The sequence below is a fragment of the Lichenostomus cassidix genome, chromosome 1Ab (genome assembly GCF_008360975.1).
Source record: "Lichenostomus cassidix isolate B80296 chromosome 1Ab, HeHo_3.0, whole genome shotgun sequence".
Taxonomy (NCBI): Eukaryota; Metazoa; Chordata; class Aves; order Passeriformes; family Meliphagidae; genus Lichenostomus; species Lichenostomus cassidix.
Window position 1 is genome coordinate 7,519,893 of NC_139481.1, and position 12,936 is coordinate 7,532,828.

At 43.4% G+C, this 12,936-nt stretch overlaps 1 protein-coding gene across 1 annotated transcript in view; it reads right to left on the reverse strand.

Annotated features, from left to right (window-relative positions):
- Window positions 1-6,864: 6,864 nt before the first annotated feature.
- NUAK1 (NUAK family kinase 1) overlaps window positions 6,865-12,936 on the reverse strand; it is a 46,980-nt gene continuing 40,908 nt past the window's right edge. Inside the window, exons 5-7 of the mRNA XM_085049666.1 lie at window positions 12,368-12,487; window positions 11,936-12,068; window positions 6,865-10,942 (exon numbers count right to left, since the gene is read on the reverse strand). Coding sequence (XP_084905792.1) covers window positions 9,789-10,942; window positions 11,936-12,068; window positions 12,368-12,487 — 1,407 coding nt within the window. The 3' untranslated portion in view covers window positions 6,865-9,788. The remainder of the gene's footprint in view (window positions 10,943-11,935; window positions 12,069-12,367; window positions 12,488-12,936) is intronic.

Below are 12,936 nucleotides of genomic sequence, written 5' to 3' on the forward strand. Positions count from 1 at the left end.
GATTCAATTCCTTCTGAATCCATATTTATATAAAAGAAGATCAGGGTTATCATTATGATCTTGCCAAAGGGTTCATTCTGTATGCAATAACTCCTATAATGATCCCACCAGAAATGGGGAAATACTCTTCTGGGCATAGGAGAGGCTTATGAGGGACTATCTGCAGAAAAAGAAAAAAAAAAAAATTTCTGAGGGTTTTGCCAGTAACTTGAACAAGAATAGAGCTAAGCTTATGCTGAATGTTTTTGAAAATCCCAGCTTTGATTTGGTAATGACCATTTGTATGATGGACTACTGCAAGCCATTTATCTGCAGCAATAAATACTCAAAACAGAAGAAGAAAACAGGACATAGCCAGGCAAGCTGTGGTTTGTACCAAAGCTTCATATTTGCTGAAAGACAGATATATAATATTGCTCAGTTTTTTCAGGAAAACCACTACTGAAGCATTTTTGCCAGCCTCCTTGAGTGCATGTCAAAAAATAATACTGAAAACTGACCTTTGGGGATTTTCCTGGGTAGCATTTCACTGTCAGACAGAAAGCCATGGCCCTGAGTCAGCTAGGAATCAGCAGACCTACCTTGAAACATGTGAAAGTCATTTATAGGGGTAATTCAGTGAATCAGAGTTCATGTGAGAGAGATAAGGGGGGAAATTTCATTTAAAAGACTAAACTACAAGAAATCCTGGCAGAGTTATATTTGAAATGTCACATGGGTCCACTCCCTACTCTCTCTTTAAAATGAATTCACTTGTTCTAGCAAAAATATTCTCAATAAAAGTGATGGTGCTTTGCTGGAAGATGGACTAATGGTTGTTTACCAACCTGGTAGTAGAGTTCTGTTGTGGTGGAGTATGAAATCCAAGCAAAGCCTCCAAATACCAATACAGAACAGATTAATGGAGATCTTTCCTGTGCTAATAGCTAACTGGAGTCACAGTTTCCTGAATGCTCCCAAGCACCAGTCAAGGCAGCAACAACCAAGAGCTGCAAGGCAGATTTGGTGCCCAAATTTGCTGTGTCCTTGTAGGAATCATTCCCTGGAAATCAAACCTCCCCAGGGTGCCTCAAGTGGGACACTCAGGAGCCATAGAAGCTAAAACTTTCATAAAACCTCTAGCCTGAACCTACAGTGAATTAGTCCAACACAAAAATAGATATTTCTAACAAAACCTTGCCTGTTCTGATGAAAGACAATATTTGTAATCACTGGTAAGAAGCCCACAGTTGGTTATTTTTTCTAGTTCTTCCTCACCCCTCGAAGCAAGCTGAAATGACCTTCCAACAACAGTTTATTTCTTCTTGGCTTGATCTGAACAAAGCCTTTCTATTCCCATGAATGCAAAGGAGAGTATGGATGCTTTAGTGCTGAAAAATCAAATTTCTCCTTTGAGCTTTCTGCTGTCCTCTCAAAAAGCCAAGGGGGTTTTGTGGTGAGGAGTGCACACACCAGGGCAGGGGACTAAATTAATCCAGAGTTTTCTGATGCTTCCAACACCTTCCTTTCAGCAGGCAGTTTGTTGCTATGGCCTCACAGCATTTCTGGGAATTTGCCATGAGCATGGGATGTTCATGCAGGCAGCGTGGACAAGCTTTGGTCACCAGTGATGCAGCTTTTGCTCCATTTCTCAAACTGCCTTTAGCACAGTTTCTACAGCTGGAGGATCTTGCTTCAGCTTTTCACCAGGCTTCTTCAGAAGAGAAGGTTTAAGGGGGAAGGCATAGAAACTAATGCAGGAATTCCTGTCTCAGTGATTCCAGCTTTGCCAGAAGAAAAGCCAGGTACCTTTGGGGTGAACAGTAAGTTTTAATTAAGGTTTACTGAGTGTGTTGACAAAAAAAGGCTTTTCTGCTATTTGGAGCTATCAGGTCTGCTCACAACATGTGTTTTCTGAAGTATTTTTAGGGATGCCCTCTGTGCTTTTGCAGGTGTTGGGGAGCTTGCTGATGTCAGAGGGGAAAATATGCAAATCTCCCTTTGTTTGCATGGCAGAACTTTAACAAAAGCTGTCCCTGGCAGTCCATTGAAGTGCAGTGAGGGCTCTGATGCCTCTCTCACACTAAAGTTTCTGTTCCAGGGCTCCCTGGAAGGCTCTAAGGGTTCTCCTTCAGCCAGCAGGGTCTGTGCAACTGCAGCCCTGCTCCAATGGTGACAAGGGACAAATCTGGACCTCCTGCGAGCAAACCTAACTCCTTGTGCTTGCCATGGGAAAAGGAAGGAGGGAGGATCCAGTAAATCTGCTCCAATTTCAGAATGGAGCAGCAGGAAATGGATGTATTCACTTCTGTCCAGTGCAAGAGAAGACTTTGTTCTGTCTGTCCCTCTGTTCTGTCACCAAGATGAAATGTTACCCCTACTCTGCCTCCGTTTCTCTAATTATCTTACCCACCTAAGTTACTGCTAGATCAGGATATTAATTCAGAACTTTTCAGAATTTTGGCTCTAAAATAAGTAAAAAGCAACTGCAGTAATTTCTTCACAGAGCAGGTGACATTTGTTCATGTGCTGCTTATCTGGGCTGGTTGTGTCTTCTCTGTTAATGTCAAAAGAGGATAATTTCCATGCCCACCCAGACTAGTCTGGTGGGACACACTGGGGTAAGACTACATTATAAACTTGACCAAAGCATCATTTCCCTTAGGAAAGGACAAATTTATTGAACTGTAACACTCAAGCTCTGGGCTGTTGAAAACTCTGCAAGTATCTTGTTTTTCTAAGGGGCTGAAGCTTCCTGCCTTTTATGCAGTACTTGCAGTCACACACTCCTGAGAAATGAAAAACATTTTGATTTCCTAAAAAATCACCACTAACGATAAAATTCCTATTCAGCTGAAGAATAGTTCAATTTCCCCAAATTTTTACAATGCCCTGCTGTGCCAGTGTTTTGAAAGACCCCAAGCAGCTAAGGAAAGGCTCAGGATTTCAGAGTTACTGGCTTGGAGTGTCTCCCTTTTGAAATGTTCAGCCTGAGGTCCAGTAAGCCTTATCCTTGTGAGCAAAAATCCAGGTGTAGGCAGCTGGAATTGGCTTCTCAGAATCAGGTATTTCTAACACCACTTTTGAAAATACAGAATTCCTCACATGGACTAATCAAATGGTGAGCATGGGGGGCCAGAAGCTATTCCCACTCAACCCAACAGTTTCACAGTGACAGGAATTTGGTTTTCAAGGCTGGATGCTTGTCCAGGTTGGGTCAACATCAGTTTGCACCATCTGGGGATGCAATATTTGACTGTTACCCATTGCCTCTTTCCACTCTGACACATTTTTTTCCTGGCAGTGCAAAGGGCTTAACTACCTTGGGGTTTCTAAGGGCTGGAGCTAACTGAGCATTCCTTGTGGCACTGAGTTGTATGGGAATTTAGCAAAGATCTCTTCTCAGGCAGCAGATCCCTTGTCTCAAGGAATCTTCTGATTAAACCCTCAAGCTGTGGGACGTGCAGCTTAAGAGAACAACAGAGTTTGAAGGAACATTTAAAGAAATATTTTTGACAATTCCCAGTGCAGCTGGGATGATGACACACACTCTGGTCCTAGCAATCTCGCCTGGCAGGCGAGGTCTAGGGCTCTATATGTAAATACAAACACATATTTACATATTTCCTAACATCTGCTATGAATTTGTTTTCCCTTTGGTTCTATTTAAAGTATGTCTTGTCCTATTATCTCTGAGGCTGAAATTTGGAAGGGTTTCTTAATAAACTCTGTGTACTGCAGAGCCACAAGAAAAATTCTCCCTCCTCCACAGCTTTTCAAACAGTTCTACAGTTATTCCTTCCTCATATTTCTAAATGCAATAGCATCTCCCCAGCCTGTGAAAGGAGCAGTTTTCTACGTGGATTCCTGCTGGGAAGGGTAATAATCTCACCCCCAACTTCCAGGGATTTCTATTGGATTAGTCTAACCTGTTTGCCCTGTGCTGTAATTGTTCCTCAGCTTGGTGCTTCTTCCAGAGAGCTCCCAGCTAGCAGCTCAGGGTTCCAGCTATGGTTTCTGCATCCTGGAAGAAAAGCTGCAAAGGACCAGAGCCACCCCTGCAAAGATGGATCCCAACAGCCTCCAAGGCAGAGCAATGCCTCAGCCAGGGTTCTGCTGCAAAAAAAGATCTTGTGAGCAAAGCTCAGCACAGTCCTGACAGGATTTATGGAGTCTGTGAAGCAAAACTGAACAGGACAGCAAGCAGGATTTGGACTGCGTGGGAGAGAGACACACTTTGGTTGTGTTAAGTAAATAGGATAAAGTGAAAGGGGAAAGGGCAAAAAAGAAAATGTCAGGGCAGGTCAACACCAACATTCCCACATGGTCTCTGGCAGCAAAAGCTTCAGTGCAGGGTGCTCACTGTGAGAAAACTTGGTGTGGATTTTCAGAGCTGCTCAGTGTCAAAAAAACCTGAGTTCCCACTGGCAGTCGAGATGCTTTGCTGAATGAAGAAGCAGGATGATGTCCTGACCCAGAAGTGCACCCACTGCCAGCACCCACAGCTGATTTCCTTATTTTGACAGCAGTCACCTATCTAATTCCTTCATGGCCCTGGGCCTGCTGCAATGCTCAGTGTGAACTCTAAGCCCAGTACTTGAGCTGGGACGAGGGGACTTCTGGACATTCATAAAATTGTCTTGCAAAATGCTTTTCCAAGGAACAATTAAGCGTCAGTGCAAATAAATATAATTTCCTTAAAAGTTCAGGGCTCTGTTTGGCCAGATGACACACAAATCAAAGGGTTTTCTGCACTGATGAAATTCCAGGAAATATGGGGTGGGGAGTAAGGAATAGAGAGAGATAGCCAGAAACAAAATGCTCAGATCATCTATCCAAAAAAGTTGCTTCTCCAGCCAAATTACTCAGTCTTTTATGAGAAAGATGTCTTGGTTTGGCAAGGAGGAAAAGACAGCTCCACCAGACTTAAGAAAGGCTCCAGTTGAATTCTAAATGCCAATAATGGAGGGGAAACAAGGCTTGTTCTCTTGTGTGGTAGAACTTTCAGCTGAAACCCTGAAATTAGTAACCCTGGCACAGGTACCAGAGACCCTGGGCTGATGCTAGCAAACATCAGAGTTTCTATTGGCTCAGCAAAAGCATTCCTGCAGATTTGTCTCCAGAAGCAGCTCATTAAAGTGAGCTGTGAATCACTGAGATAAATGCTGAACTAAACCGATAAGCTCCTTATATATACTGAATTTACATGAGTATCAGACGTCTCCCTTCATTAAGCTGGTTCTGACTTACCCTGTGGCTATAACTGAGGCTCTGCTGCTGCAAGGTTTTACTGCACAGTAACAAATTTATCTGCAAATTCATTGGTCTGCAGCAGCTAAAAATGCTCCTGTCTTGCTTCCTTGTTCCTGTCTTGCCCAAACCATAAAAACTCAACAATTCCTGAGAAACACTGGAATGCCCATGCAGCAAACATGAAAGAAGACCAGGTCTGTCTACAAATTTACTATGTAACTTCAGCTAGGGCGTATTGCTCTGCACTTATCTTCTGTAATAAGCAGGAAAATTAAGACTCTGAGCTCCCACCCCAGCCCAGAGCTGTGTACTCGGAGCTGTACAAACATGTACATAATTACTCCACAACTGTGCAGCAAGCCCAGCCATCCAGAACTTTCTAAAATCATTATGTTTAAAATGAAACAAATAGCTCGCCCTCAGCCTCATTTTTTAACTAGCGTGTTAAAAAAAAAAAAAAAGAAAAAGTTGTTTCATAATTGCTGTTACCAAAGAGACTTGCAGTGTTATTTTCCACCAGCAGCACAATTAGACCTTATTCACCTCAGGTGCAAGAACAGGCGTGCTGACTTTGAATATACACCTCATAACTCCTGCCTCAATTAGCACACGGCAGATAATCATTCCTTTTGTAATGTATTAACGCCTTCTGCATCACTGGCTTCTTCCATTTACTCCCACTGGTTTTTAAGTGGTCGTAATCTAGCACCCACAGCCATGGCTTCTTGTTTTAAAAAGCTCAAGAGAGAAAACGAATTAGAACAATTAAAGCTTTTTTTTTTTTTCCCCCCCAAAATATCAAAACCTTGAGTTCCAACCCAAACTGCCTGTAATTTAAAAAAGCAGAATACACACCACAGGTACCTTGGCTGGCTGCATGAAGGGTGAAGCTGAATGGTGTCCTGCTCAGAGCCAATATGAACACACTGCCAACCATTTCCTTTAGTTCAGCAAGTCCCCAGAACACCCAGCATACCTAACACCCAGCTTCCCTTAGCATGCCCACTTGTTTCCCAGGAAAAACAATCCAAAGCCTTCTGGTGATCACAGGGACTCTGAAATAATGAAAACTTTTCATTATTTCCCCTTTTTCCCTCTCACCAGCTGATCATGCTGTCTGTTCAAAGCCATCTGACAGAAAGGAACACACACTGGACAGCAGTGAAGGAATGGCCATCAGTCTTTTTTTACCAAATTACTGCTCAATCCCCCTAAATTTCACCAAGAACATTGTCAATAAACTGTCCCTCTCCCAGATGGGGAGGAGAAAGGAGCATGCCCATCTGTCTGAGCTACGGATGAGCTGTGCTGTGTCTGCTCAGCCAGCTGTGTCTCACCTACAGCACACCTGGCCCACAAACCTCATTTATCCTCACCAGAAAACCCCCAGTCAGCTGTTCTCCACCCAGCTTTCCTCTGGGTGCTTTGCAGTGCCAAATGCTCCACAGCAAGGCAGTCTCTGTGGCCACCCACATGATGTTCAAATGCACAAATGAGCCAAGAAGGTTTTTATAAACAACTTGGTACAAAGTGCTGAGATACTGCTGTATTTTCTGCATGACAAGTTCATTACCATTTGGCATTGGCTCATGCTGATGCACAGTGAAAAAGAAAAGGGGGAGAGAGAGACTCTTCACAGTTACATTAATTTCATTTTATTTAATAAAAAACAGTATCAGATTAAAAATACAAACTCTTCGGGTGATTATCCAGCGTTTTTCCCTGTGTGCCTCGTAGAGCTCAAACCAACCAAGGACTGGGAGAAAAAAACAAAAAAAACCCAAAAAGTAACACCAAACAATTTTGGCCGGAGCTGTAAAATAATGTTGCACCAATTAAATTACACCAAATATATTATTATAACTTTGAAATGGCTTTCAGACCAATAAATAAAAAAAAAAGACAAATTCAAATAAAAAAGTTGACTTTGTATTACAAAAAAAATTAAATAAGAATCACAACACTAATAGTAACAATGTGCAGTCAAGTTTTTTTTTTTTTCTTCTCTTCTAGGAATGATAACATGCCAGTAAACATGTAACATGCCAGTAACATGCCAGTAAATCCCTACATAACATTTCCAGTTTGGCAGCAAGCAGTCACTCACTCATTCACATTTTTACACAAGGAAGCAGGCCTGGGCAAAAACCTCAAGATAGGAGCCTTGGGGTGCTCCTGACTTCCCTGCCACGGCCAGCTGAGTTCCCTTCATCCTGAAACCTCTACAAATCCACTTTTTAGTGCCAGATGTGCAGGGAAGGTGTCAGTAACCCCACTGGAGTGATGCTGACAGCACTGACTCCCAGCAGCTGAGGATGCAGCTCTCCCACCCCAGGGCATGGGTTAAAAGCTGTGGCTGCAGGGCACATCCAGCCTTGCTTCAGAAAGGCCATGGAGACTACGTGGAGTTGTTTTAAAATGCACCACAGCAAACCTGTTAACTCAACACACTGCAAAATGGGGTGCTGGCTTGGGGTCAAAGAGCACATGCAGGGCTTGGGAGAGAAGATGAGACGTCTGAGTATCATACAGAGAGGTACACATCTGGAGAGAAGTGACCTGCAGTTGCCCTTCCTGAGCAAATGACAGCGAGCCAGATTTCACTTGACCACCTGAGAGCACATCTCTCAGAGATTTCATGGTATTGATGCTGTTTATTTCAGAGAGATTTGGTCCAGTGTAAGTAAATAAGCAATAAGTAAATGTTCTCCACAGAGGCAGATTGACTGATTTAGGAAACTCAAGCTGGTTCATCTTTATGCAAGGCAGCTCACTTGATTTTTAGGAGGAACCAGCAGATTTAAGTACCATGATACACTGAATAAGAGGAATCTGCAAGTGAAATAGCTCCCTGTCCCAGATGCCAACGATATATGGACTTATCCCCGATTCCCAAGGAATCCCCAGAGGTACTCTATTCAGTTTCTGCACCATCTCTAGGATTTGGGACACAGTGGGTCAAACTCTGCTTTCAGTTCCAGTTCCAGGGCAGGAGGAGACCAGAACTTGCCCCATGCCCCTCTGCTCTGGGTATGAGTGTAGGTACAAGCTTTGCAGCTGTGGATCATTTGACATCATAGGCTGAAACCTGTGATTTAATCGCACCAGTGCACCTCCAAGAAAGCCAGGGGCTATGTGCTCATGGAAATGAGACTGAAATAGGCCTGAAGATTCCAGTTTGCCCAGGCCTGTCAAACACACAGAGCCTTTCTGACATAGGCTTACATTCAGGTAATCCAGTAGACCCACGTGGTACCTTTATGGGAGTTGAAGCCTTCGGTCTGGATAGCTGGATATGTCTGAGAACACAAACACATATCCTTTTTTTTTCAAACTGCTATCATTGCACACTCAGTACCAGCTACACTAGACAGAGGCAGGCCCACAATGTTTTGCTAACTCTGTTATTAAATCTACCTTTATCATTTCATCACTCAATTCTTTCTGCTCCATTACCACCAACCTAGAAACATTTTCATTTGGAGAAAGGCATCTTTCCACTAACCTTCTGACCTCTAACCGTTTCCTACATTCTACAACCTTTTCCTTACCTAACATTCTGGTCACAAACTACTGTCACCCCCAAATACTACAAGCTAGCAGCAAGGTAGCACCATTTGCTGGCAGTGACTGAACTCCAGATTGGAGGGTTAGACCCTTTGTCAGATCCACCTTTGTCTGGGCATTCATCTGGCTGGCCATTTTGAAAGAGTCACAGATTGAACATATGGGTTGAAATGCCTTAAAAGGTCATTGAAAAGGTCAGCTGCTGGTAACACCCATTGCCCTTCCAGTTCCCATTATCATTTCTGTGGCTCTGTTTTTGCTGGTAGGAGCAGTAGGAGGAAACAATTTTAGAACTTTCTGCTCACTAAGAGCAATGGCTCTGGATACTGTTGGAGGTCCAGATATGGATCCAGATATGGATCCATCACTTGTCCACAAACACCTCACGAGGCCTTTCGGGGGCAAGACTCTCAAATTATCTTAGAACACGTTCAGAACCTCTCAGGTCACCCTGGTGGAAGGGACCATGGTGACCACCTAGCCTGCTTTCCTGCATAATGCCAGCCAAAGATTCCCACTGTGCAATCACTGTACCCAGATGAATAACTTCAGGGGGAAATAAAGCCTCTTGTTCTAAGAGGTATCCAAATTTGACTCGAAGAATTCAGCTCATCTCTTGATAAAGCTTATCTAAGATTTATTACAAACCTCTCAAAACGTGTGTCCCTCACTTCCAGTTTTAATTCTGTCTAGCTTTGACTTTGAGCCATCAAATCCTGATGCTTTTGTCTGCTAGCTCCTGATGTGCTTTCATCACAGATACAAAGACCAAAGGTTTTTCTCTGGTCAGGTAGGTAATACTTTGAGGACACAAAATTAGAGAAGTGTGAGATGGCTTTGGGGCTACTTTCCTAGGAGTTCAGCTAAGTAGGTACACTCAGCTCCACTGAATCAAAACCTACCATTGTCAGCAAATCAGTGACCTGGCTTACTCCACCATAAAGGTACACAGAACAACTCCCTTCCCTCCCTTTTCCATCTTCCCTCTTCTAGTTGAGCTTGTTGCAGATCTCTAGGGCTTTCTTGTAGACCTGAGTCACATCATCCATGTCTGTGAGAAGAGAAAAACTGCTGTCCCCCAGACGGTTGCGGTAACGCTTTAGATACTGCGGCCGTGGGCGGTTCTGAAGTCCTTCGAAGTCTTGGATCTGGAGGAAATTTTCAGCAGAGACACAGCTCCGTATTCTCTGCCTGTTTGGCCTGTTCTCTTGCAAATCCAGCAAATCAAACGAGTCACTGGACAAAATACTGTCATCGCTAATCACGCTGGAAGGGCGACTGTAGCTTCGAGGTAATGCGTCCCCAGGCAAGACCATTTCTTCCATGGCCTCCAGCGTTGGGGTGTCAGGGCTAATCAAAGCAGGTTCAGTGCTGTTGGTAGAATATTTGCTGTTATGCTTCAAGATGCCCTTGCGCCTGCAGGAATGGCTGTAAGACCCATTTCTGGATGGCTCTGTGACCCCTGGAGAAGTGTCACTCTTTACTGTCTCATCATTATTGTCCAAGAGTTCAGAAGATTCGCTTCTTTCTGGAGAGGAGTAATAGCCAGACTCCCTCTGCTGAGTCTTCTTTAAGATTCCTTTTTTTGGCATTAGTGAAGACTGCTTAGTGCCATATTTGCCAGCTACCTCTCCCTCTACAACACTTTTAATGGCCACACCAGTCCTACACAACTCTTGCTCCAGCTTAAAAGCAGAGGGTAACACTGGGCTGACAACTCCTTCAATGAAACCTGCACTGTGAGAGCGATGCTCACTGTTGCTCCTTTTCTTCAGGATGCCTTTGGGTCTCTTGGAGGTCGGTTTGGTTGCATTTTCAGCTCCTCCTTCCTGGATGGACTGTGCAATGTCATTTTCCTTTTTCGATTTTTTCAGAGACCTTTGTCTCTCTAGTGTGACTTCAGGACCTTTGGGCTTGGAAAGGCACTTGATTTTGGTATCAGTCTCTGGTTGGAGGCCAGTAGAACGGTGATGCCAATCAATGAACCTTGCCAGTAGTGGGGACTCGGAGTCCCTCATGGCATCACAGTCACAGACACTGCTGTTGTAGCCCCAGTTAACCCACCAGTGGTTGGCAATGTCTTCAATGGTTGCTCGGCGTTCAGGGTTCACCATCAGCATCCATCTGATAAGACCACGAGCATCTGCAGATGAAGAATGGCACAGAACATTTTTAGAACATGGGCATTCTAAAGTGGAAATGTGAAGCCAATCAAATGAGCAAAAATAATGCTCCATACAACAGGAGAAGTGAAAGGGAACAAGGCTTTGACCATCAGTCAATGAAGGAAAATGCCTCTGAGTACTACTTTTTATCAGAAGAATGTGATTCACTCTGGAAAATGCACACTGGGCTATCAAATTAATTAATGTTTGTACTGTATTAGACAGTGAATAGTTCCATGTTACTGAAGTAACTCACCTATCCATTGATTCTAATGACAAATCTTAGAGGAAAACAAAATGGAATTTGGGTATTTTAAATGATCTACACATAATTGTTTCTGTATTTACTTTTTCCATAAACTATGTAGTCTTCTGTGTATTTTAAAGGTTTATTTTCATACAGAGAGTGAGAAGACGGAAACTTTAAAGGGATGGCAAACAACTGATACAAGATAAATATTCATTTAAATATAATATATGCATATATATTTAAAGATGGAAGGAGTCATAATCAATGAGCCAGACTTAGCTGATGATTTTCTGTCAGGTGACTGCTTAAGGTGCTCTCCTAGAAACCACTGTGGACACAGTGGCATTAATTCAGATTTCTGCCTGTCTTCTTTAATGAGAGACTGTGTTGCTCTGAGCATTCACCTTCTCTGTGCTTGTGACAGACCACAGTGTAGTTAGAGGACTGATCTGTACCAGAATGTTGTATCAGCTTACAGCTTGTCTGAACAATTCCACTTGCAATAGCTAACAGACCTTCCACTGTCACAGATCTACTTAAAAGAGCCTGTTACAGCCTCCCCAAGGCAACAAAATCGATCTGCTACAAACTTTAGTTTCAAAAGGGCTTTTGGTAAATGCTGTACCCAAAAGGGAATTTATAGTGCTGGAAGGGGCTGAACAAAACACTCCATTCTGAACTGCTGTAAGCTCAGACCATGGCCCTCACTCTTTTTTCATACCTGAGGTCTGTGTTGGCTCACGATATTCTCCACTGCTGATCTGCCTGATGAGATTTTTGTGATCAAAGCCATCAAAGGGCATCGTTCCATAAACCAGAGTGTAAAGCAATACACCGAGGGCCCAGCTGTCAACCTGAAATACAGACACAACCCTGTGAAGCCCAGGAAAGCTGATCCCTGCCCTTCTCCCTGCCATTGGCACCACAAGAGCAGCACCATGTCCAGCTGCACCTACTGCTGGGCAAACTGGCACCTAACATCTCACTAACCACCCCCAGGCAATGCAAACTAAAGCAAGTGAAGGCAGCTTATGAACTTCAAATATGGGACAGACCCAAGTGAACTCACATGTACAGTAGCATTTGCATTAAGATTATCCCTCAAGAACATTATCAACAAAGACATCCCCATGGAAAAAGTGACCCTCCTTACCTCTGGGCCTCTGTAAGGCCGTCCATTAACTATTTCGGGGGAAGCATACAGTGGACTTCCACAAAAGGTCTGCAGAAACTTGTCTTTATGATAAAGGTTGGAGAGTCCAAAATCAGCAATCTGCAAATAGAATTGCACAAAGCATTTGTAATATTAATGGTTTCTTAAAGTAGCAACAAATCCTTTATCAGGAAAGACTTAGCAATATTTGCCTCTGCCATAGGGTGAGGAACTTGATGTGGATTTTACATTTCATTCTAAAGATTCCTCAGGGAAGAAGGTTCCTAGGTCAAATCCTGATTAGGAACAAGGATGCTGTGGTTCCTTTCACAGACAGGCAACCAATTGACTGCACAACCATCAGCTGGCAATCTTATCCTGGATAAACTGCTTATGTTTGCAAAGGCAATCTCAAACTGGGAAGCCTGCTGGCCACTGACTGCTCTTCATCTTGTATAATCATTAATACCAGAGGAAAGCAAGCAGAAAGTACCACCCTGCTTATCACACACATGCAAGCCAAAAGCCAAGACCTTTAAATTCAACAGGAGGAGGGGGGCAGGAGTGTT